The sequence below is a fragment of the Pseudophryne corroboree genome, chromosome 2 (genome assembly GCF_028390025.1).
Source record: "Pseudophryne corroboree isolate aPseCor3 chromosome 2, aPseCor3.hap2, whole genome shotgun sequence".
Classification (NCBI taxonomy): domain Eukaryota; kingdom Metazoa; phylum Chordata; class Amphibia; order Anura; family Myobatrachidae; genus Pseudophryne; species Pseudophryne corroboree.
Genome location: NC_086445.1, coordinates 327,257 through 351,936, shown reverse-complemented (window position 1 = coordinate 351,936; position 24,680 = coordinate 327,257). Strand labels below are relative to the sequence as shown.

At 49.0% G+C, this 24,680-nt stretch overlaps 1 protein-coding gene across 1 annotated transcript in view; it reads right to left on the bottom strand.

The window, feature by feature from the left end:
* APBB1 (amyloid beta precursor protein binding family B member 1) overlaps positions 1 to 24,680 on the bottom strand; it is a 121,654-nt gene that overhangs the window by 16,976 nt on the left and 79,998 nt on the right. The window contains exon 13 of the mRNA XM_063950771.1: positions 4,986 to 5,162. Coding sequence (XP_063806841.1) covers positions 4,986 to 5,162 — 177 coding nt within the window. The remainder of the gene's footprint in view (positions 1 to 4,985; positions 5,163 to 24,680) is intronic.

Genomic DNA, 24,680 nt, shown 5'->3' with positions numbered 1-24,680 from the left:
AGCGAGAGACATGAGATACCAGTACAGAAGAGACAGCGAGAGACATGAGATACCAGTACAGAAGAGACAGCGAGAGACATGAGATACCAGTACAGAAGAGACAGCGAGAGACATGAGATACCAGTACAGAAGAGACAGCGAGAGACATGAGATACCAGTACAGGAGACAGCGAGAGACATGAGATACCAGTACAGAAGAGACAGCGAGAGACATGAGATCCCAGTACAGAAGAGACAGCGAGAGACATGAGATCCCAGTACAGAAGAGACAGCGAGAGACATGAGATACCAGTACAGGAGACAGCGAGAGACACGAGATCCCAGTACAGAAGAGACAGCGAGAGACATGATACCAGTACAGAAGAGACAGCGAGAGACAGGAGATCCCAGTACAGAAGAGACAGCGAGAGACAGGAGATCCCAGTACAGAAGAGACAGCGAGAGACATGAGATACCAGTACAGAAGAGACAGCGAGAGACATGAGATACCAGTACAGGAGACAGCGAGAGACAGGAGATACCAGTACAGAAGAGACAGCGAGAGACATGAGATCCCAGTACAGAAGAGACAGCGAGAGACAGGAGATCCCAGTATAGAAGAGACAGCGAGAGACATGAGAAACTAGTACAGAAGAGAGAGCGAGAGACATGAGATACCAGTACAGAAGAGAGAGCGAGAGACACGAGATACCAGTACAGAAGAGACAGCGAGAGACACGAGATCCCAGTACAGAAGAGACAGCGAGAGACATGAGAAACCAGTACAGAAGAGAGAGCGAGAGACATGAGATACCAGTACAGAAGAGAGAGCGAGAGACACGAGATACCAGTACAGAAGAGACAGCGAGAGACACGAGATCCCAGTACAGAAGAGACAGCGAGAGACACGAGATCCCAGTACAGAAGAGACAGCGAGAGACACGAGATCCCAGTACAGAAGAGACAGCGAGAGACACGAGATACCAGTACAGAAGAGACAGCGAGAGACACGAGATCCCAGTACAGAAGAGACAGCGAGAGACGAGATCCCAGTATAGAAGAGACAGCGAGAGACACGAGATCCCAGTACAGAAGAGACAGCGAGAGACATGAGATACCAGTACAGAAGAGACAGCGAGAGACACGAGATACCAGTACAGAAGAGACAGCGAGAGACATGAGATACCAGTATAGAAGAGACAGCGAGAGACATGAGATACCAGTACAGAAGAGACAGCGAGAGACATGAGATCCCAGTATAGAAGAGACAGCGAGAGACACGAGATCCCAGTACAGAAGAGACAGCGAGAGACACGAGATACCAGTACAGAAGAGACAGCGAGAGACACGAGATACCAGTACAGAAGAGACAGCGAGAGACATGAGATACCAGTATAGAAGAGACAGCGAGAGACATGAGATACCAGTATAGAAGAGACAGCGAGAGACATGAGATACCAGTACAGAAGAGGCAGCGAGAGACATGATACCAGTACAGAAGAGACAGCGAGAGACATGAGATACCAGTACAGAAGAGACAGCGAGAGACATGAGATACCAGTACAGAAGAGACAGCGAGAGACATGAGATACCAGTACAGAAGAGACAGCGAGAGACAGGAGATACCAGTACAGAAGAGACAGCGAGAGACAGGAGATACCAGTACAGAAGAGAGAGCGAGAGACATGAGATACCAGTACAGAAGAGACAGCGAGAGACAGGAGATCCCAGTACAGAAGAGACAGCGAGAGACACGAGATACCAGTACAGAAGAGACAGCGAGAGACACGAGATACCAGTATAGAAGAGACAGCGAGAGACATGAGATACCAGTACAGAAGAGACAGCGAGAGACATGAGATACCAGTACAGAAGAGACAGCGAGAGACAGGAGATCCCAGTACAGAAGAGACAGCGAGAGACACGAGATACCAGTACAGAAGAGACAGCGAGAGACACGAGATACCAGTACAGAAGAGACAGCGAGAGACACGAGATACCAGTACAGAAGAGACAGCGAGAGACATGAGATACCAGTATAGAAGAGACAGCGAGAGACATGAGATACCAGTACAGAAGAGACAGCGAGAGACACGAGATCCCAGTACAGAAGAGACAGCGAGAGACACGAGATCCCAGTACAGAAGAGACAGCGAGAGACACGAGATCCCAGTACAGAAGAGACAGCGAGAGACACGAGATACCAGTACAGAAGAGACAGCGAGAGACACGAGATCCCAGTACAGAAGAGACAGCGAGAGACGAGATCCCAGTATAGAAGAGACAGCGAGAGACACGAGATCCCAGTACAGAAGAGACAGCGAGAGACACGAGATACCAGTACAGAAGAGACAGCGAGAGACACGAGATACCAGTACAGAAGAGACAGCGAGAGACATGAGATACCAGTATAGAAGAGACAGCGAGAGACATGAGATACCAGTACAGAAGAGACAGCGAGAGACATGAGATCCCAGTATAGAAGAGACAGCGAGAGACACGAGATCCCAGTACAGAAGAGACAGCGAGAGACATGAGATACCAGTACAGAAGAGACAGCGAGAGACACGAGATACCAGTACAGAAGAGACAGCGAGAGACATGAGATACCAGTATAGAAGAGACAGCGAGAGACATGAGATACCAGTATAGAAGAGACAGCGAGAGACATGAGATACCAGTATAGAAGAGACAGCGAGAGACATGAGATACCAGTACAGAAGAGGCAGCGAGAGACATGATACCAGTACAGAAGAGACAGTGAGAGACATGAGATACCAGTATAGAAGAGACAGCGAGAGACATGAGATACCAGTACAGAAGAGACAGCGAGAGACAGGAGATACCAGTACAGAAGAGACAGCGAGAGACAGGAGATACCAGTACAGAAGAGAGAGCGAGAGACATGAGATACCAGTACAGAAGAGACAGCGAGAGACAGGAGATCCCAGTACAGAAGAGACAGCGAGAGACACGAGATACCAGTACAGAAGAGACAGCGAGAGACACGAGATACCAGTATAGAAGAGACAGCGAGAGACATGAGATACCAGTACAGAAGAGGCAGCGAGAGACATGATACCAGTACAGAAGAGACAGCGAGAGACATGAGATACCAGTACAGAAGAGACAGCGAGAGACATGAGATACCAGTACAGAAGAGACAGCGAGAGACATGAGATACCAGTACAGAAGAGACAGCGAGAGACAGGAGATACCAGTACAGAAGAGACAGCGAGAGACAGGAGATACCAGTACAGAAGAGAGAGCGAGAGACATGAGATACCAGTACAGAAGAGACAGCGAGAGACAGGAGATCCCAGTACAGAAGAGACAGCGAGAGACACGAGATACCAGTACAGAAGAGACAGCGAGAGACACGAGATACCAGTATAGAAGAGACAGCGAGAGACATGAGATACCAGTACAGAAGAGACAGCGAGAGACATGAGATACCAGTACAGAAGAGACAGCGAGAGACAGGAGATCCCAGTATAGAAGAGACAGCGAGAGACACGAGATACCAGTACAGAAGAGACAGCGAGAGACATGAGATACCAGTACAGAAGAGACAGCGAGAGACACGAGATACCAGTACAGAAGAGACAGCGAGAGACATGAGATACCAGTATAGAAGAGACAGCGAGAGACATGAGATACCAGTACAGAAGAGACAGCGAGAGACACGAGATCCCAGTACAGAAGAGACAGCGAGAGACACGAGATCCCAGTACAGAAGAGACAGCGAGAGACACGAGATACCAGTACAGAAGAGACAGCGAGAGACACGAGATCCCAGTACAGAAGAGACAGCGAGAGACGAGATCCCAGTATAGAAGAGACAGCGAGAGACACGAGATCCCAGTACAGAAGAGACAGCGAGAGACATGAGATACCAGTACAGAAGAGACAGCGAGAGACACGAGATACCAGTACAGAAGAGACAGCGAGAGACATGAGATACCAGTATAGAAGAGACAGCGAGAGACATGAGATACCAGTACAGAAGAGACAGCGAGAGACATGAGATCCCAGTATAGAAGAGACAGCGAGAGACACGAGATCCCAGTACAGAAGAGACAGCGAGAGACATGAGATACCAGTACAGAAGAGACAGCGAGAGACACGAGATACCAGTACAGAAGAGACAGCGAGAGACATGAGATACCAGTATAGAAGAGACAGCGAGAGACATGAGATACCAGTATAGAAGAGACAGCGAGAGACATGAGATACCAGTACAGAAGAGGCAGCGAGAGACATGATACCAGTACAGAAGAGACAGTGAGAGACATGAGATACCAGTACAGAAGAGACAGCGAGAGACATGAGATACCAGTACAGAAGAGACAGCGAGAGACATGAGATACCAGTACAGAAGAGACAGCGAGAGACAGGAGATACCAGTACAGAAGAGACAGCGAGAGACAGGAGATACCAGTACAGAAGAGAGAGCGAGAGACATGAGATACCAGTACAGAAGAGACAGCGAGAGACAGGAGATCCCAGTACAGAAGAGACAGCGAGAGACACGAGATACCAGTACAGAAGAGACAGCGAGAGACACGAGATACCAGTATAGAAGAGACAGCGAGAGACATGAGATACCAGTACAGAAGAGACAGCGAGAGACATGAGATACCAGTACAGAAGAGACAGCGAGAGACAGGAGATCCCAGTATAGAAGAGACAGCGAGAGACACGAGATACCAGTACAGAAGAGACAGCGAGAGACATGAGATACCAGTACAGAAGAGACAGCGAGAGACACGAGATACCAGTACAGAAGAGACAGCGAGAGACATGAGATACCAGTATAGAAGAGACAGCGAGAGACATGAGATACCAGTACAGAAGAGACAGCGAGAGACACGAGATCCCAGTACAGAAGAGACAGCGAGAGACAGGAGATACCAGTATAGAAGAGACAGCGAGAGACAGGAGATACCAGTATAGAAGAGACAGCGAGAGACACGAGATCCCAGTACAGAAGAGACAGCGCTTACCATACAGGCGGCCTGAACGGCTTCAGACAGGTGAGCGGCGTTGGGCTCGCACCAGAACATGTGACACATGAACAACCCCGGAGCCTCTGCCATGATGAAAGCAAACGTGTGAACGTCACATCCAACCCCCATGAAGGACAGGAAGCGGACCCTGCATTCACCGAGAGGCTCCTCGGTCTGCAAGGGAAATGGGAGAGGTAAGTGGCCAAGTCTTACATGAAATCACATTATATTCATTGTTATATAATGGGAGACATGTAATAAGCAGATGGTCGTATTATTCCCTCAGTGTTATATAATGGGAGACATGTAATAATAAGAATTTACTCACCGGTAATTCTATTTCTCGTAGTCCGTAGTGGATGCTGGGAACTCCGTAAGGACCATGGGGAATAGCGGGCTCCGAAGGAGGCTGGGCACTCTAGAAAGATCTTAGACTACCTGGTGTGCACTGGCTCCTCCCACTATGACCCTCCTCCAAGCCTCAGTTAGGTACTGTGCCCGGACGAGCGTACACAATAAGGAAGGATTTTGAATCCCGGGTAAGACTCATACCAGCCACACCAATCACACCGTACAACTCGTGATATGAAACACAGTTAACAGTATGAAACAATAGAGCCTCTCAACAGATGGCTCAACAATAACCCGATTTAGTTAACAATAACTATGTACAAGTATTGCAGACAATCCGCACTTGGGATGGGCGCCCAGCATCCACTACGGACTACGAGAAATAGAATTACCGGTGAGTAAATTCTTATTTTCTCTAACGTCCTAGTGGATGCTGGGAACTCCGTAAGGACCATGGGGATTATACCAAAGCTCCCAAACGGGCGGGAGAGTGCGGATGACTCTGCAGCACTGAATGAGAGAACTCCAGGTCCTCCTCAGCCAGGGTATCAAATTTGTAGAATTTTGCAAACGTGTTTGCCCCTGACCAAGTAGCTGCTCGGCAAAGTTGTAAAGCAGAGACCCCTCGGGCAGCCGCCCAAGATGAGCCCACCTTCCTTGTGGAATGGGCATTGACAGATTTTGGCTGTGGCAGGCCTGCCACAGTATGTGCAAGCTGAATTGTACTACAAATCCAACGAGCAATAGTCTGCTTAGAAGCAGGAGCACCCAGCTTGTTAGGTGCATATAGGATAAACAGCGAGTCAGATTTTCTGACTCTAGCCGTTCTGGAAACATATATTTTCAGTGCCCTGACAACGTCTAGCAACTTGGAGTCCTCCAAGTCCCTAGTAGCCTAGGCACCACAATAGGCTGGTTCAGGTGAAACGCTGACACCACCTTTGGGAGAAACTGGGGACGAGTCCTCAATTCTGCCCTATCCATATGGAAAATCAAATAAGGGCTTTTACAAGACAAAGCCGCCAACTTTGATACTCGCCTGGCAGAAGCCAAGGCCAATAACATAACCACCTTCCACGTGAGATATTTCAGATCCACGGTTTTTAGTGGTTCAAACCAATGTGATTTTAAGAAACTCAACACCACGTTGAGATCCCAAGGTGCCACAGGAGGCACAAACGGGGGCTGACTCTGCAGCACTCCTTTTATAAATGTCTGAACTTCAGGTACTGAAGCTAGTTCTTTTTGAAAGAAAATCGACAGAGCCGAGATCTGTACCTTAATGGAACCCAATTTAAGGCCCATAGTCACTCCTGCTTGCAGGAAATGCAGAAATCGACCTAGTTGAAATTCCTCTGTTGGGGCCCTTTCGGCCTCACACCATGCAACATATTTTCGCCATATGCGGTGATAATGAGTTGCTGTAACCTCTCTCCTGGCTTTAGTAAGCATAGGAATGACTTCCTCCGGAATGCCCTTTTCCTTCAGGATCCGGCGTTCAACCGCCATGCCGACAAACGCAGCCGCGGTAAGTCTTGGAACAGACAGGGCCCCTGCTGCCGCAGGTCCTGTCTGAGTGGCAGAGGCCATGGGTCCTCTGATATAAATTCTTGAAGTTCTGGGTACCAAGCTCTTCTTGGCCATCCACGAGTATCGTTCTTACTCCTCGCCTTCTTATTATTCTCAGTACCTTTGGTATGAGAGGCAGAGGGGAGAACACATAAACCGACTGGTACACCCACGGTGTTACCAGAGCGTCCATAGCTATCGCCTGAGGGTCCCTTGACCCGGTGCAATATCTTTTATAGCTTTTTGTTGAGGCGGGACGCCATCATGTCCACCTGTGGCCTTTCCCAATGGTGTACAATCCTATTGGAAGACTTCTGGAGGAAGTCCCCATTCTCCCGGGTGGAGGTCGTGTCTGTTGAGAAGATCTGCTTCCCAGTTGTCCACTCCGGGAATGAACACTGCTGACAGTGCTAACACATGATTTTCCGCCCATCGGAGAATCCTTGTGGCTTCTGCCATCGCCATCCTGCTTCTTGTGCCGCCCTGTTGGTTTACATGGGCGACTGCCGTGATGTTGTCTGATTGGATCAGTACCGGCTGGTTTTGAAGCAGAGGCCTTGCCGGCCTCAGGGCATTGTAAATGGCCCTCAGGTCCAGAATATTTATGTGTAGGGAAATAACCTGACTTGACCAAAGTCCCTGGAAATTTCTTCCCTGTGTGACTGCCTCCCAGCCTCAAAGGCTGGAATCCATGGTCACTAGGACCTAGTCCTGTATGCCGAACCTGCGGCCCTCTTGAAGATGGGCACTCTGCAGCCACCACAGTAGAGATACCCTGGTCCTTGGAGACAGGGTTATCAGCCTATGCATCGGAAGATGCGATCCGGACCACTTGTCCAACAGGTCCCTCTGAAAAGTTCTTGTATGGAACCTGCCTAATGGGATTGCTTCGTAGGAAGCTACCATTTTTCCCAGGACTCGCGTGCAATGATGCACCGCTACCTATTTTGGCTTCAGGAGGTCTCTGACTAGAGATGACAACTCCTTGGCTTTCTCCTCCGGGAGAAACACTATTTCTGGTTTATGTCCAGAACCATTCCCAGGAACAGTAGACGTGTCATAGGAACCAGCTGTGACTTTGGACTGTTTAGAATCCAACCATGCTGTTGTAGCACTTTCCAAAATAGTGCTACCCCGACTACCAACTGCTCCTTGGACCTCGCCCTTATAACGAGATTGTCCAAGTACGGGATAATTACAACTCCCTTTTTTTGAAGGAGTATCAACATTTCGGCCATTACCCTGATAAAACACCCTCGGTGCCATGTACAGTCCAAACGGCAGTGTCTGGACTTGGTAATGGTAATCCTGTACCACAAATCTGAGGTACTCCTGGCGAGGATGGTAAATGGGGACATGCAGGTAAGCATCCTTGATGTCCCAGGATACCATGTAATCCCCCTCGTCCAGGCTTGGAATAACCGCCCTGAGCGATTCCATCTTGAACTTGAATTTTTGTGTTCAAGGATTTTAAATATAAAATGGGTCACACCGAACCATGCGGTTTCGGTACTCCAACCCGTGTGGAATAGTAACCCCGTCCTTGTTGAAGTAGGGGCACCTTGAGTATTACCTGCTGGGAATACCGCTTATTAATTGCCTCTAGCACAGCCTCCCTGCCTGAGGGAGTTGTCAGCAAGGCATATTTTAGGAAACGGCTGGGGGGAGACATCTCGAATTCCAGCTTGTACCCCTGAAATACTACTTGAAAGAAACAGGGATCCACCTGTGAGCGAGCCCACTAATTGCTGAAATTTTTGAGACGGCCCCCCACCGTACCTGGCTACACCTGTGGAGCACCCGCGTCATGGTGTGGCCTCACAGGAGGCGGGGGAAGAATCTTGATTCTGGGAACAGGCTGACTGGTGCAGCTTTTTTCCCTCTACCCTTGTCTCTGTACAGAAAGGAAGCGCCATTTGTTTCTGAAGCCGAAAGGACTGTACCTTTGTCTGTGAGGAAACCTGAGGTAAAATTATTTCTTCCCAGCAGTTGCTGTGGATACGAGGTCCCAGAGACCATCCCCAAATAATTCCTCACCCTTATAAGGCTCTCTATGCGCTTTTTAAGTCAGCATCACCTGTCCAGTGACAGGTCTCTAATACCCTCCTGACAGAATGGACATTACATTTATTTTGGATGCCAGCCGGCAAAATATCCCTCTGTGCATCCCCCATATATAAGACGACGTCTTTAATATGTTTTTATGTTTGCCAACTAGTATCCCTGTTTGACAGGGTCACCGACCACGCTGCAGCAGCACTATCTGCAGGTCTCAGTCTAGTACCTGAGTGTGTAAATACAGACTTCAGGATAGCCTCCTGTTTTTTATCAACAGGTACCTATTAAAGTGGCCGTATCCTAAGACGGCAGTGCCACCTTTTTTGACAAACGTGTGAGCGCCTTATCCACCCTAGGGGATATCTCCCAGCGTAACTTATCCACCTGGCGGGAAAGGGTACGCCATCAGTAACTTTTTATAAATTACCAGTTTCTTAACGGGGGAACCCACGCTTTCACACACTTCATTTATTCATCTGATGGGGGAACAAAACACTGCCTGTTTTTTCTCCCCAAACCTAAAACCCATTTTTAGAGGTGCTTGGGTTAAAGTCAGAAATGTATAACACATTTTTTATTGCCGGGATCACGTCACGGATGTTCCTAGTGGATTGTGTATATGTCTCCACCTTGTCGACACTGGAGTCAGACTCCGTGTCGACATCTGTGTCTGCCATCTGAGAGAGCGGGCGTTTTTGAGCCCCTGATGGCCTTTGAGACGCCTGGGCAGGCGCGGGCTGCGAAGCCGGCTGTCCCACAGCTGTTACGTCATCCACCCTTTTATGTAAGGAGTTGACACTGTCGGTTAATACCTTTCACCTATCCATCCACTCTGGTGTCGGCCCCACAGGGGGCGACATCACATATATCGGCCTCTGTTCTGTCACCATATAAGCCTCCTCATTCAACATGTCGACACAGCCGTACCGACACACCGCAGACACACAGGGAATGCTCTAAACGAGGACAGGACCCACAAAAGCCCTTTGGGGGGACAGAGTAAGAGTATGCCAGCACACACCAGAGCGCTATATATATACAGGGACTAACTGAGTTATGTCCCTAATAGCTGCTTTTTATATAATATACTGTATACAGTGCCAATTTTAATGCCCCCCCTCTCTTTTCCCTCTTACTGTACTGTAGAATTGCAGGGAAGAGCCAGGGAGCTTCCTTCCAGCCGAGCTGTGAGGAAAAAATGGCGCCAGTGTGCTGAGGAGATAGGCTCCGCCCCTTTTTCGCGGCCTATTCTCCCGTTTTTTATGGAATTCTGGCAGGGGTATTTACCTCATATATAGCCCCTGGGGCCATATATTGAGGTATTTTAGCCAGCCAAGGTGTTTTTATTGCTGCCTCAGGGCGCCCCCCCCAGCGCCCTGCACCCTCAGTGACCGGAGTGTGAAGTGTGTGAGAGGAGCAATGGCGCACAGCTGCAGTGCTGTGCGCTACCTTGGTGAAGACAGAGTCTTCATGCCGCCGATTTTCCGGACCATCTTCTTGCTTCTGGCTCTGTAAGGGGGACGGCGGCGCGGCTCCGGGACCGAACATCAAGGCTGGGCCTGCGGTCGATCCCTCTGGAGCTAATGGTGTCCAGTAGCCTAAGAAGCCCAATCCGGCTGCAAGCAGGCGAGTTCGCTTCTTCTCCCCTTAGTCCCTCGCTGCAGTGAGCCTGTTGCCAGCAGGTCTCACTGAAAATAACAAATTCTAAGACTATAACTTTCTAAGAGCTCAGGAGAGCCCCTAGTGTGCATCCAACCTCGGCCGGGCACGAAATCTAACTGAGGCTTGGAGGAGGGTCATGGTGGGAGGAGCCAGTGCACACCAGGTAGTCTAAGATCTTTCTAGAGTGCCCAGCCTCCTTCGGAGCCCGCTATTCCCCATGGTCCTTACGGAGTTCCCAGCATCCACTAGGACGTTAGAGAAAATAAGATTTTACTCACCGGTAAATCTATTTCTCGTAGTCCGTAGTGGATGCTGGGAACTCCGTAAGGACCATGGGGAATAGACGGGCTCCGCAGGAGACTGAGCACTCTAAAAGAAAGATTAGGTACTATCTGGTGTGCACTGGCTCCTCCCCCTATGACCCTCCTCCAAGCCTCAGTTAGGACACTGTGCCCGGAAGAGCTGACACAATAAGGAAGGATTTTGAATCCCGGGTAAGACTCATACCAGCCACACCAATCACACCGTATAACTCGTGATACTACACCCAGTTAACAGTATGAAATATAACTGAGCCTCTCAACAGATGGCTCAACAATAACCCTTAGTTAGGCAATAACTACATACAAGTATTGCAGACAATCCGCACTTAGGATGGGCGCCCAGCATCCACTACGGACTACGAGAAATAGATTTACCGGTGAGTAAAAATAAGAATTTACTTACCGATAATTCTATTTCTCGGAGTCCGTAGTGGATGCTGGGGTTCCTGAAAGGACCATGGGGGGGGGGATAGCGGCTCCGCAGGAGACAGGGCACAAAAAGTAAAGCTTTCCGATCAGGTGGTGTGCACTGGCTCCTCCCCCTATGACCCTCCTCCAAGCCTCAGTTAGGTACTGTGCCCGGACGAGCGTACACAATAAGGGAGGAATTTTGAATCCCGGGTAAGACTCATACCAGCCACACCAATCACACCGTACAACTTGTGATCAAAACCCAGTTAACAGTATGATAACAGAGGAGCCTCTGAAAGATGGCTTCCTAAACAATAACCCGAATTAGTTAACAATAACTATGTACAATTATTGCAGATAATCCGCACTTGGGATGGGCGCCCAGCATCCACTACGGACTCCGAGAAATAGAATTATCGGTAAGTAAATTCTTATTTTCTCTATCGTCCTAGTGGATGCTGGGGTTCCTGAAAGGACCATGGGGATTATACCAAAGCTCCCAAACGGGCGGGAGAGTGCGGATGACTCTGCAGCACCGAATGAGAGAACTCCAGGTCCTCCTTAGCCAGAGTATCAAATTTGTAAAATTTTACAAACGTGTTCTCCCCTGACCACGTAGCTGCTCGGCAAAGTTGTAATGCCGAGACCCCTCGGGCAGCCGCCCAAGATGAGCCCACCTTCCTTGTGGAGTGGGCCTTAACAGATTTAGGCTGTGGCAGGCCTGCCACAGAATGTGCAAGTTGGATTGTGCTACAGATCCAACGAGCAATCGTCTGCTTAGACGCAGGAGCACCCATCTTGTTGGGTGCATACAATATAAACAACGAGTCAGATTTTCTGACTCCAGCTGTCCTTGCAATATATATTTTTAATGCTCTGACAACGTCCAGTAACTTGGAGTCCTCCAAGTCACTTGTAGCCGCAGGCACTACAATAGGCTGGTTCAGATGAAATGCTGACACCACCTTAGGGAGAAAATGCGGACGAGTCCGCAGTTCTGCCCTGTCCGAATGGAAAATCAGATATGGGCTTTTGTAAGATAAAGCTGCCAGTTCTGACACTCTCCTGGCCGAAGCCAGGGCTAGTAACATGGTCACTTTCCATGTGAGATATTTTAAATCCACCTTTTTTAGTGGTTCAAACCAATGAGATTTTAGAAATTCCAAAACCACATTGAGATCCCACGGTGCCACTGGAGGCACCACAGGAGGCTGTATATGCAGCACTCCCTTAACAAAAGTCTGGACTTCAGGAACTGAAGCCAATTCTTTTTGAAAGAAAATCGACAGGGCCGAAATTTGAACCTTAATAGATCCCAATTTGAGACCCATAGACAATCCTGATTGCAGGAAATGTAGGAATCGACCCAGTTGAAATTCCTCCGTCGGAGCACTCCGATCCTCGCACCACGCAACATATCTTCGCCAAATGCGGTGATAGTGTTGCACGGTTACTTCCTTCCTTGCTTTAATCAAAGTAGGAATGACTTCTTCCGGCATGCCTTTTTCCTTTAGGATCCGGCGTTCAACCGCCATGCCGTCAAACGCAGCCGCGGTAAGTCTTGAAACAGACAGGGACCCTGCTGAAGCAAGTCCCTCCTTAGAGGTAGAGGCCACGGATCTTCCGTGATCATCTCTTGAAGTTCCGGGTACCAAGTCCTTCTTGGCCAATCCGGAACCACTAGTATCGTTCTTACGCCTCTTTGCCGTATAATTCTCAATACTTTTGGTATGAGAGGCAGAGGAGGAAACACATATACCGACTGGTACACCCAAGGCGTTACCAGCGCGTCCACAGCTATTGCCTGCGGATCTCTTGACCTGACGAATTACCTGTCCAGTTTTTTGTTGAGGCGAGACGCCATCATGTCCACCATTGGTCTTTCCCAACGGGTTACCAGCATGTGGAAGACTTCTGGATGAAGTCCCCACTCTCCCGGGTGAAGGTCGTGTCTGCTGAGGAAGTCTGCTTCCCAGTTGTCCACTCCCGGGATGAACACTGCTGACAGTGCTATCACATGATTCTCTGCCCAGCGAAGAATCCTTGCAGCTTCTGCCATTGCACTCCTGCTTCTTGTGCCGCCCTGTCTGTTTACATGGGCGACTGCCGTGATGTTGTCCGACTGGATCAACACCGGTTTTCCTTGAAGCAGATGTTCTGCCTGGCTTAGAGCATTGTAGATTGCTCTTAGTTCCAGAATGTTTATGTGAAGAGACGTTTCCAGGCTCGTCCACACTCCCTGGAAGTTTCTTCCTTGTGTGACTGCTCCCCAGCCTCTCAGGCTGGCGTCCGTGGTCACCAGGATCCAATCCTGTATGCCGAATCTGCGGCCCTCCAATAGATGAGCACTCTGCAACCACCACAGAAGAGATACCCTTGTCCTTGGAGACAGGGTTATCCGCTGGTGCATCTGAAGATGCGACCCTGACCATTTGTCCAACAGATCCCTCTGAAAAATTCGTGCATGGAATCTGCCGAATGGAATTGCTTCGTAAGAAGCCACCATTTTTCCCAGGACTCTTGTGCATTGATGTACAGACACCTTTCCTGGTTTTAGGAGGTTCCTGACAAGCTCGGATAACTCCTTGGCTTTTTCCTCCGGGAGAAAAACCTTTTTCTGAACCGTGTCCAGAATCATCCCTAGGAACAGCAGACGAGTTGTCGGCATTAACTGGGATTTTGGAATATTCAGAATCCAGCCGTGCTGTTTTAGCACTTCTTGAGACAGTGCTAATCCCATCTCTAGCTGTTCTCTGGACCTTGCCCTTATTAGGAGATCGTCCAAGTATGGGATAATTAATACGCCTTTTCTTCGAAGAAGAATCATCATCTCGGCCATTACCTTTGTAAAGACCCGAGGTGCCGTGGACAATCCGAACGGCAGCGTCTGAAACTGATAGTGACAGTTTTGTACAACGAACCTGAGGTACCCCTGGTGTGAGGGGTAAATTGGAACGTGGAGGTACGCATCCTTGATGTCCAAGGACACCATAAAGTCCCCTTCTTCCAGGTTCGCTATCACTGCTCTGAGTGACTCCATTTTGAACTTGAACTTCTTTATGTACAGGTTCAAGGACTTCAGATTTAGAATAGGTCTTACCGAGCCGTCCGGCTTCGGTACCACAAATAGAGTGGAATAATACCCCTTTCCCTGTTGTAGAAGAGGTACCTTGACTATCACCTGCTGAGAGTACAGCTTGTGAATGGCTTCCAAAACCGTCTCCCTTTCGGAGGGGGACGTTGGTAAAGCAGACTTCAGGAAACGGCGAGGCGGATCTGTCTCTAGTTCCAACCTGTACCCCTGAGATATTATCTGCAGGATCCAGGGATCTACCTGCGAGTGAGCCCACTGCGTGCTGAAATTCTTGAGACGACCGCCCACCGCCCCCGAGTCCGCTTGAGAAGCCCCAGCGTCATGCTGAGGCTTTTGTAGAAGCGGGGGAGGGCTTCTGTTCCTGGGAAGGAGCTGCCTGTTGGTGTCTCTTCCCCCTTCCTCTGCCTCGTGGCAGATATGAATATCCCTTTGCTCTCTTGTTTTTAAAGGAACGAAAGGGCTGCGGTTGAAAAGTCGGTGTCTTTTTCTGTTGGGGAGTAGCTTGAGGTAAAAAGGTGGATTTCCCGGCTGTAGCCGTGGCCACCAAATCTGATAGACCGACTCCAAATAACTCCTCCCCTTTATACGGCAAAACTTCCATATGCCGTTTTGAGTCCGCATCGCCTGACCACTGTCGCGTCCATAAACTTCTTCTGGCCGAAATGGACATAGCACTTACCCGTGATGCCAGTGTGCAGATGTCCCTCTGTGCATCACGCATATAAAGAAATGCATCCTTTATTTGCTCTAAAGACAGTAAAACATTGTCCCTATCCAGGGTATCAATATTTTCAATCAGGGACTCTGACCAAGCTACTCCAGCACTGCACATCCAGGCTGTCGCTATAGCTGGTCGTAGTATAACACCTGTATGTGTGTATATACTTTTTTGGATATTTTCCATCCTCCTATCTGCTGGATCTTTAAGTGCGGCCGTCTCAGGAGAGGGTAACGCCACTTGTTTAGATAAGCGTGTGAGCGCCTTGTCCACCCTAGGAGGTGTTTCCCAGCGCGCCCTAACCTCTGGCGGGAAAGGGTATAAAGCCAATAACTTCTTTGAAATTAGCATCTTTTTATCGGGGGCAACCCACGCTTCATCACATACATCATTTAGTTCTTCTGATTCAGGAAAAACTATAGGTAGTTTTTTCACACCCCACATAATACCCTGTTTAGTGGTACCTGTAGTATCAGCTAAATGTAACGCCTCCTTCATTGCCAAAATCATATAACGTGTGGCCCTACTGGAAAATACGGTTGATTCGTCACCGTCGCCACTGGAATCAGTGCCTGTGTCTGGGTCTGTGTCGACCGACTGAGGCAAAGGGCGTTTTACAGCCCCTGACGGTGTTTGAGGCGCCTGGACAGGCACTAACTGATTGTCCGGCCGTCTCATGTCGTCAAACGACTGCTTTAGCGTGTTGACACTATCCCGTAATTCCATAAATAAAGGCATCCATTCTGGTGTCGACCCCCTAGGAGGTGACATCCCCATATTTGGCAATTGCTCCGCCTCCACACCAATATCGTCCTCATACATGTCGACACACACGTACCGACACACAGCAGACACACAGGGAATGCTCTTAACGAAGACAGGACCCCACTAGCCCTTTGGGGAGACAGAGGGAGAGTTTGCCAGCACACACCAAAAGCGCTATATATGACAGGGATAGCCTTATAATAAGTGCTCCCTGTATAGCTGCTTTTATAATATAATTTTTGCCACTATTTTGCCCCCCCTCTCTTGTTTTACCCTGTTTCTGTAGTGCAGTGCAGGGGAGAGACCTGGGAGCCGTCCTGACCAGCGGAGCTGTGTAAGGAAAATGGCGCTGTGTGCTGAGGAGATAGGCCCCGCCCCTTTTTCGGCGGGCTCGTCTCCCGCTCTTTAGTGTATTCTGGCAGGGGTTAAATATCTCCATATAGCCCCCGGAGGCTATATGTGAGGTATTTTTTAGCCAAATAGGTTTTCATTTGCCTCCCAGGGCGCTCCCCTCCCAGCGCCCTGCACCCTCAGTGACTGCCGTGTGAAGTGTGCTGAGAGGAAAATGGCGCACAGCTGCAGTGCTGTGCGCTACCTTTAGAAGACTGAGGAGTCTTCTGCCGCCGATTCTGGACCTCTTCATGTTTCAGCATCTGCAAGGGGGCCGGCGGCGAGGCTCCGGTGACCATCCAGGCTGTACCTGTGATCGTCCCTCTGGAGCTGATGTCCAGTAGCCAAGAAGCCAATCCATCCTGCACGCAGGTGAGTTCACTTCTTCTCCCCTAAGTCCCTCGTTGCAGTGATCCTGTTGCCAGCAGGACTCACTGTAAAATAAAAAACCTAAGCTAAACTTTCTCTAAGCAGCTCTTTAGGAGAGCCACCTAGATTGCACCCTTCTCGGCCGGGCACAAAAATCTAACTGAGGCTTGGAGGAGGGTCATAGGGGGAGGAGCCAGTGCACACCACCTGATCGGAAAGCTTTACTTTTTGTGCCCTGTCTCCTGCGGAGCCGCTATCCCCCCCCCATGGTCCTTTCAGGAACCCCAGCATCCACTAGGACGATAGAGAAATCTTATTTTCTCCGACGTCCTAGTGGATGCTGGGAACTCCGTAAGGACCATGGGGATTATACCAAAGCTCCCAAACGGGCGGGAGAGTGCGGATGACCCTGCAGCACCGAATGAGAGAACTCAAGGTCCTCCTCAGCCAGGGTATCAATTTTGTAGAATTTAGCAAACGTGTTTGCCCCTGACCAAGTTGCAGCTCGGCAAAATTGTACAGCCGAGACCCCTCGGGCAGCCGCCCAAGATGAGCCCACTTTCCTCGTGGAATGGGCTTTTACTGATTTAGGATGCGGCAATCCAGCCGCAGAATGCTCCAGCTGAATTGTGCTACAAATTCAGCGAGCAATATTCTGCTTAGAAGCAGGAGCACCTATTTTGTTGGGTGCCTACAGGATAAAAAGCGAGTCAGTTTTCCTGACTCCAGCCGTCCTGGAAATATAAATTTTTAAGGCCCTGACTACGTCCAGTAACTTGGAATCTTCCAAGTCCCTAGTAGCCGCAGGCACTACAATAGGTTGGTTCAAGTGAAAAGCTGATACCACCTTAGGGAGAAACTGGGGACGAGTCCTCAATTCTGCCCTATCCATATGGAAAATCAGATAAGGGCTTTTACATGACAAAGCCGCCAATTCTGACACACGCCTGGCCGAAGCCAAGGCCAATAACATGACCACTTTCCACGTGAGATATTTCAAATCCACAGTTTTAAGTGGCTCAAACCAATGTGATTTTAAGAAACTCAACACCACGTTGAGATCCCAAGGTGCCACAGAAGGCACAAAAGGGGGCTGAATATGTAGCACTCCCTTTACAAATGTCTGAACTCCAGGCAGTGAAGCCAGTTCTTTCTGGAAGAAAATCGACAGAGCCGAAATCTGGACCTTAATGGAACCCAATTTTAGGCCCATAGTCACCCCTGACTGTAGGAAGTGCAGAAAACGACCCAGCTGAAATTCCTCTGTTGGGGCCTTCATGGCCTCACACCACGCAACATATTTTCGCCAAATACGGTGATAATGGTTTGCGGTTACTTCTTTCCTGGCTTTTATCAGCGTAGGAATGACTTCTTCCGGAATGCCCTTTTCCTTTAGGATCCGGAATTCAACCGCCATGCCGTCAAACGCAGCCACGGTAAGTCTTGGAACAGACAGGGCCCCTGCTGTAGCAGATCCTGTCTGAGCGGTAGAGGCCATGGGTCCTCTGATATCATTTCTTGAAGTTCTGGGTACCAAGCTCTTCTTGGCCCATCCGGAACCACGAGTATCGTTCTTACTCCTCGTTTTCTTATTATTCTCAGTACCTTTGGTATGAGAGGCAGAGGAGGGAATACATAAACCGACTGGTACAACCACGGTGTCACTAGAGCGTCCACAGCTATTGCCTGAGGGTCCCTTGACCTGGCGCAATATCTAGTTTTTTGTTTAGGCGGGACGCCATCATGTCCACCTGTGGCCTTTCCCAACGGTTTACCAACAGTTGGAAGACTTCTGGATGAAGTCCCCACTCTCCCGGGTGTAGGTCGTGTCTGCTGAGGAAGTCTGCTTCCCAGTTGTCCACTCCCGGAATGAACACTGCTGACAGTGCTAAGACGTGATTTTCCGCCCATCGGAGAATCCTTGTGGCTTCTGCCATCGCCATCCTGCTTCTTGTGCTGCCCTGTCGGTTTACATGGGCGACTGCCGTGATGTTGTCTGATTGGATCAGTACCGGCTGGTTTTGAAGCAGAGGCCTTGCCAGACTTAGGGCATTGTAAATGGCCCTCAGTTCCAGAATATTTATGTGTAGGGACGACTCCTGACTTGACCAAAGTCCTTGGAAATTTCTTCCCTGTGTGACTGCCACCCGGCCTCGAAGGCTGGCATCCGTGGTTACCAGGACCCAGTCCTGTATGCCGAATCTGCGGCCCTCTTGAAGATGAGCACTCTGCAGCCACCACAGTAGAGATACCCTGGTCCTTGGAGACAGGGTTATCAGCCGATGCATCTGAAGATGCGATCCCGACCACTTGTCCAAGAGGTCCCACTGAAAGGTTCTTGCATGGAACCTGCCGAATGGAATTTTGCTTCATAAGAAGCTACTATTTTTCCCAGGACTCGTGTGCAGTGATGCACCGATACCTGTTTTGGTTTCAGGTGGTCTCTGACTAGAGATGACAGCTCCTTGGCTTTCTCCTGCGGGAGAAACACTTTTTTCTGTTCTGTGTCCAGAACCATCCCCAGGAACAGTAGGCGTGTGGTAGGAACCAGCTGTGACTTTGGAATGTATAGAATCCATCCGTGCTGTTGTAGCACTTCCCGAGATAGTGCTACTCCGACCAACAACTGCTCCTTGGACCTCGCCTTTATAAGGAGATCGTCCAAGTACGGGATAATTAAAACTCCCTTTTTTCGAAGGAGTATCATCATTTCTGCCATTATCTTGGTAAAGACCCTCGGTGCCGTGGACAGTCCAAACGGCAGTGTTTGGAATTGGTAATGGCAATCCTGTACCACAAATCTGAGGTACTCCTGGTGAGGATGGTAAATGGGGACATGTAGGTAAGCATCCTTGATGTCCAGGGATACCATGTAATCCCCCTCTTCCAGGCTTGCAATAACCGCCCTGAGCGATTCCATCTTGAACTTGAATTTTTTTATGTATGTGTTCAAGGATTTCAAATTTAAAATGGGTCTCACCGAACCGTCCGGTTTCGGTACCACAAACAGTGTTGAATAGTAACCCCTTCCTTGTTGAAGTAGGGGCACCTTGACTATCACCTGCTGGGAATACAGCTTGTGAATTGCCTCTAGCACAGCCTCCCTGCCTGAGGGAGTTGTCGGCAAGGCAGATTTGAGGAAACGGCGGGGGGGGAGACGCCTCGAATTCCAGCTTGTACCCCTGAGATACTACTTGAAGGATCCAGGGATCCACCTGTGAGCGAGCCCACTGATCGCTGAAATTTTTGAGGCGGCCCCCCACCGTACCTGGCTACGCCTGTGGAGCCCCCGCGTCATGCGGTGGACTCAGAGGAAGCGGGGGAAGAATTTTGATTCTGGGAACTGGCTGACTGGTGCAGCTTTTTCCCTCTTCCCTCATCTCTGTGCAGAAAGGAAGCGCCTGTCAAAGTCAGAAAAATATCACGATGCACACTGCCATATTTGCACCTCATACAGGTCCGCGCTGCGCATGCGTGCGCTCTCCCGTGCGTGCGCATACTCGCTGTTGCGGGCACCCGCAGGCGCACGGTATGCGCATTTACGGTAGAGTTTCTGTGCGCCCAGCGTGCGACTCAATCGATATATATTTTCACCATATAATGTATTTTGTAGATTATGGTCCCCTTGATAGATTCTGAAAGTTTAGTTAATATAGCATGTTCATGGACAGAGAGATCCCTCTTTGTTTGATACGAAGGGTCAGACATGGGTCATACAGTGGTGTTTAGTATCCATCGGAAGAGTATTTAATTAGCAATATTCCGTGTTGGTTTGAAGCTGATTGATCGGTCGTGCGAATAGTTATGGACATAAGAAGTTTATGTACATTTACTATTATTTGCACTTACTTATCCATGCGGCGGGAAACCTAGTTTCCCACCCACCTGAGCAGTTGGAAATGGTCTCAGCCCACCTGTATGAATCAACCTATGACCTCTTGTTATAGTGCGAAGACGAATTCCTGTGTTCAATGAACAATGAGATTGTAGGGACCATTGAATTGTATTGTGTGTGGGGCATAAATAGACAAGCCGATGATATCCAGCTCACTCTCTTCAACGGTTCTCATTGCTGATAATCGGGAGCTGGATATCGAGGCGCATGCGATCGTTCCCCCTGTGCGTAAGTTTTCTCCGCAATCATATTGTCTTTATTGTTATTGTGAGCCATATCTCTCTCTCTCTCTCTCCTCCTCTTTCTCTCTCATTTTCCCTTAAAACGTAATTGTATTGTATTGTATTTCCTGTGTAGTTATTTGGTTAGTTAGTCTATGTTATATTGTAGTGTATGACTTGTATTGTATTATTCTTTTTCAAAGTATAACATTCATATAAGGCCCTGAGTCCGGTATTTGTGTATTTCTTATAGTGTTAAGTATTCTCAGAGTGTCGGTGACGCTCGAACAGCTTTTAAGTTAATAAGGTTACACTGTGTTGCATCTACACTCTATCATTACATAAAGGTTTCACTGCATAATACATTGTTTATGGTTTAGACATAAAGGTTTAACATTGTGAGCGTTAGCGTCGCTGGTGATCTCCTTGTGGTCCTAAGCGTCCGCTTCGCTGTAGCGAAACATTACGTTAGTCGGCAGCCAATAGCCAGCCTGCCTGCCTGTGATCTCTTGGCCGTGAGCGAACGTAACGCTTGAGCGTCTCGACTACGGCTAAGCGATTGTTACGCAACGTGCGTACCCTTACGGTACTCCATACGTAAATAGCGTACAGTGTTCTTAGACCTCTTAAAGGGTTTTAAATAAGATAAATATTCAGCTTTATCACGCCTTTGACCCGCTTGCTTTTCTGAAGCCGAAAGGACTGTACCTGATAATACAGTGCTTTCTTAGGCTGTGAGGAAACCGGAGGTAAAAAAATTTTTTATTTTTTTTCTCCAGCTGTTGCTGTGGATACGAGGTCCCAGAGACCATCCCCAAACAATTCCTCACCCTTATTAGGCTCTATGTGCCTTTTAAAGTCAGCATCACCTGTCCAGTGTCGGGTCTCTAATACCCTCCTGACAGAATGGACATTGCATTAATTCTGGATGCCAGCCGGCAAAATATCCCTATGTGCATCCCTCATATATAAGACGACGTCTTATGTTCGCACAATAGTATCCCTGTTTGACAGGGTTACAGACCACGCTGCAGCAGCACTATCTGCAGGTCTCAGTCTAGTACCGGAGTGTGTAAATACAGACTTCAGGATAGCCTCCTGCTTTTTATCAGCAGGTACCTTCAAAGTGGCCGTATCCTAAGACGGCAGTGCCACCTTTTTTGACAAACGTGTGAGCGCCTTATCCACCCTAGGGGATATCACCCAGCGTAACTTATCCTCTGGCGGGAAAGGGTACGCCATCAGTAACTTTTTAGAAATTACCAGTTTCTTATCGGGGGAACCCACGCTTTTTCACACATCATTCACTCATTTGATGGGGGAACAAAACACTGCCTGCTTTTTCTCCCCAAACATAAAACCCTTTTTTAGTGGTACTTGGGTTAATGTCAGAAATGTGTAACATTTTTTATTGCCGGGATCATGTAACGGATGTTCCTAGTGGATTGTGTATATGTCTCAACCTCGTCGACACTGGAGTCAGACTCCGTGTCGACATCTGTGTCTGCCATCTGAGGGAGCGGGAGTTTTTGAGCCCCTGATGGCCTTTGAGACGTCTGGGCAGGCGCGGGCTGAGAAGCCGGCTGTCCCATAGCTGTTACGTCATCCAGCCTTTTATGTAAGGAGTTGACACTGTTGGTATATACCTTACACCTATCCATCCACTCTGGTGTCGGCCCCACAGGGGGCGACATCACATTTATCGGCATCTGCTCTGCCATCACATAAGCCTCCTCATCAAACGTGTCGACACAGCCGTACCGACACACCGCACACACACACACACACACACACACACACACACACACACACACACACACAGGGAATGCTCTGACTGAGGACAGGACCCCACACAGCCCTTTGGGGAGACAGAGAGAGAGTATGCCAGCACACACCAGAGTGCTATATAATTTTGGGATTAACACTATATTGAGTGAATTTTTCCCAATAGCTGCTTGGATATACAATATTGCGCCTAAATTTTGTGGGCCCCCCCCCCCCCCTCTCTTTTTAACCCTTTGAGCCTGAAAACTACAGGGGAGAGCCTGGGGAGCTGTCTTCCAGCTGCACTGTGAAGAGAAAATGGCGCCAGTGTGCTGAGGGAGAAGCCCCGCCCCTTTTTCAACTGACTTTCTCCCGCTTTTTCTGGAATACTGGCAGGGGTAATTTTACATCTATATAGCCTCTAGGACTATATATGATGTAGATTTGCCAGCCAAGGTGTCATATATTGCCCTCAGGGCGCCCCCCCCAGCGCCCTGCACCCTCAGTGACCGGAGTGTGAAGTGTGCATGAGGAGCAATGGCGCACAGCTGCAGTGCTGTGCGCTACCTTGGTGAAGACCGAAGTTTTCTGCCGCCGATTTTCCGGACCTCTTCTTGCTTCTGGCTCTGTAAGGGGGACGGCGGCGCGGCTCCGGGAACGAACACCAAGGCCAGTTCCATGCGGTCGATCCCTCTGGAGCTAATGGTGTCCAGTAGCCTAAGAAGCCCAAGCTAGCTGCAAGCAGGTAGGTTCGCTTCTTCTCCCCTTAGTCCCTCGATGCAGTGAGCCTGTTGCCAGCAGGTCTCACTGTAAAATAAAAAACCTAAAATAAACTTTCTTTCTAGGAGCTCAGGAGAGCCCCTAGTGTGCATCCAGCTCAGCCGGGCACAGAAATCTAACTGAGGTCTGGAGGAGGGTCATAGTGGGAGGAGCCAGTGCACACCAGATAGTACCTAATCTTTCTTTTAGAGTGCCCAGTCTCCTGCGGAGCCCGTCTATTCCCCATGGTCCTTACGCAGTTCCCAGCATCCACTAGGACGTCAGAGAAAAGCATATGGTCGTATTATACCCTTAGTGTTATATAATGGGAGACAAGTAATAAGCATATGGTCGTATTATTCCCTCAGTGTTATATAATGGGAGACATGTAATAAGCAGGTGTTATATAATGTGAGTCATGCAATTATCCGGGTGGTCTTATAATTCCTACATTATTATATAATAGTAGAAATAATAGGCAGGGCTGTAGTATAATTCCCTCAGTGTTATATAATTGGAGACATGTAATAAGAAGGGCTGTGGTATAATTCCCTCAGTGTTATATAGTGGGAAATATGTAAATAAGCAGGGCTGTAGTATAATTCCCTCCATTATATTGGGAGATATGTAAAGCAGGGCTGTAGTATAATTCCCTCCATTATAATGGGAGACATGTAATAAGCAGGGCTGTAGTATAATTCCCTCAGTGTTATAAGACATGTAATAAGTAGTGATTAGCAGATTCGGTTTTACTCGGTTCTCAAAACGGCATCTTATTGGCTGTCCAAAACACGTGACATCCGTGAGCCAATTAAGATTCCGTTTTGAGAACCGAGTAAAACCGAATCCGCTCATCACTAGTAATAAGTAGAGATGTAGTATAATCCCCTCAGTGTTATATAATGGAAGACATGTAATAATCAGGGCTGTAGTATAATTCCCTCAGTGTTATATAATGGAAGACATGTAATAATCAGGGATGTAGCAGAGCCGTAACTACGTGTGTGCCAAGGGGGCTTGGCACACAGCGCAGTTGCCCTGGGGGCGCACGGCCAGCGGCATGTAATGAGTCAAATTGACTCATTACATGCCGCCTCCGTGCGCCGCGCTGTGAAGCTGAAGACATCAGCGGAGGCAGCGGAGAAGCGGAGGAGGAGGGAGGGGGAGCAGGGAGCCGCAGCAGCGCTATGTTATTGGTAGTAAGCGCCGCTGCAGCATCCCCCTCTCCTTCCGTATTGGCTGCCCGGCAGCCAATACAGAAGGAGAGGGGGATGCTGCAGCGGCGCTTACTACCAATAACATAGCGCTGCTGCGGCTCCCTGCTCCCCCTCCTCCTTCTCATA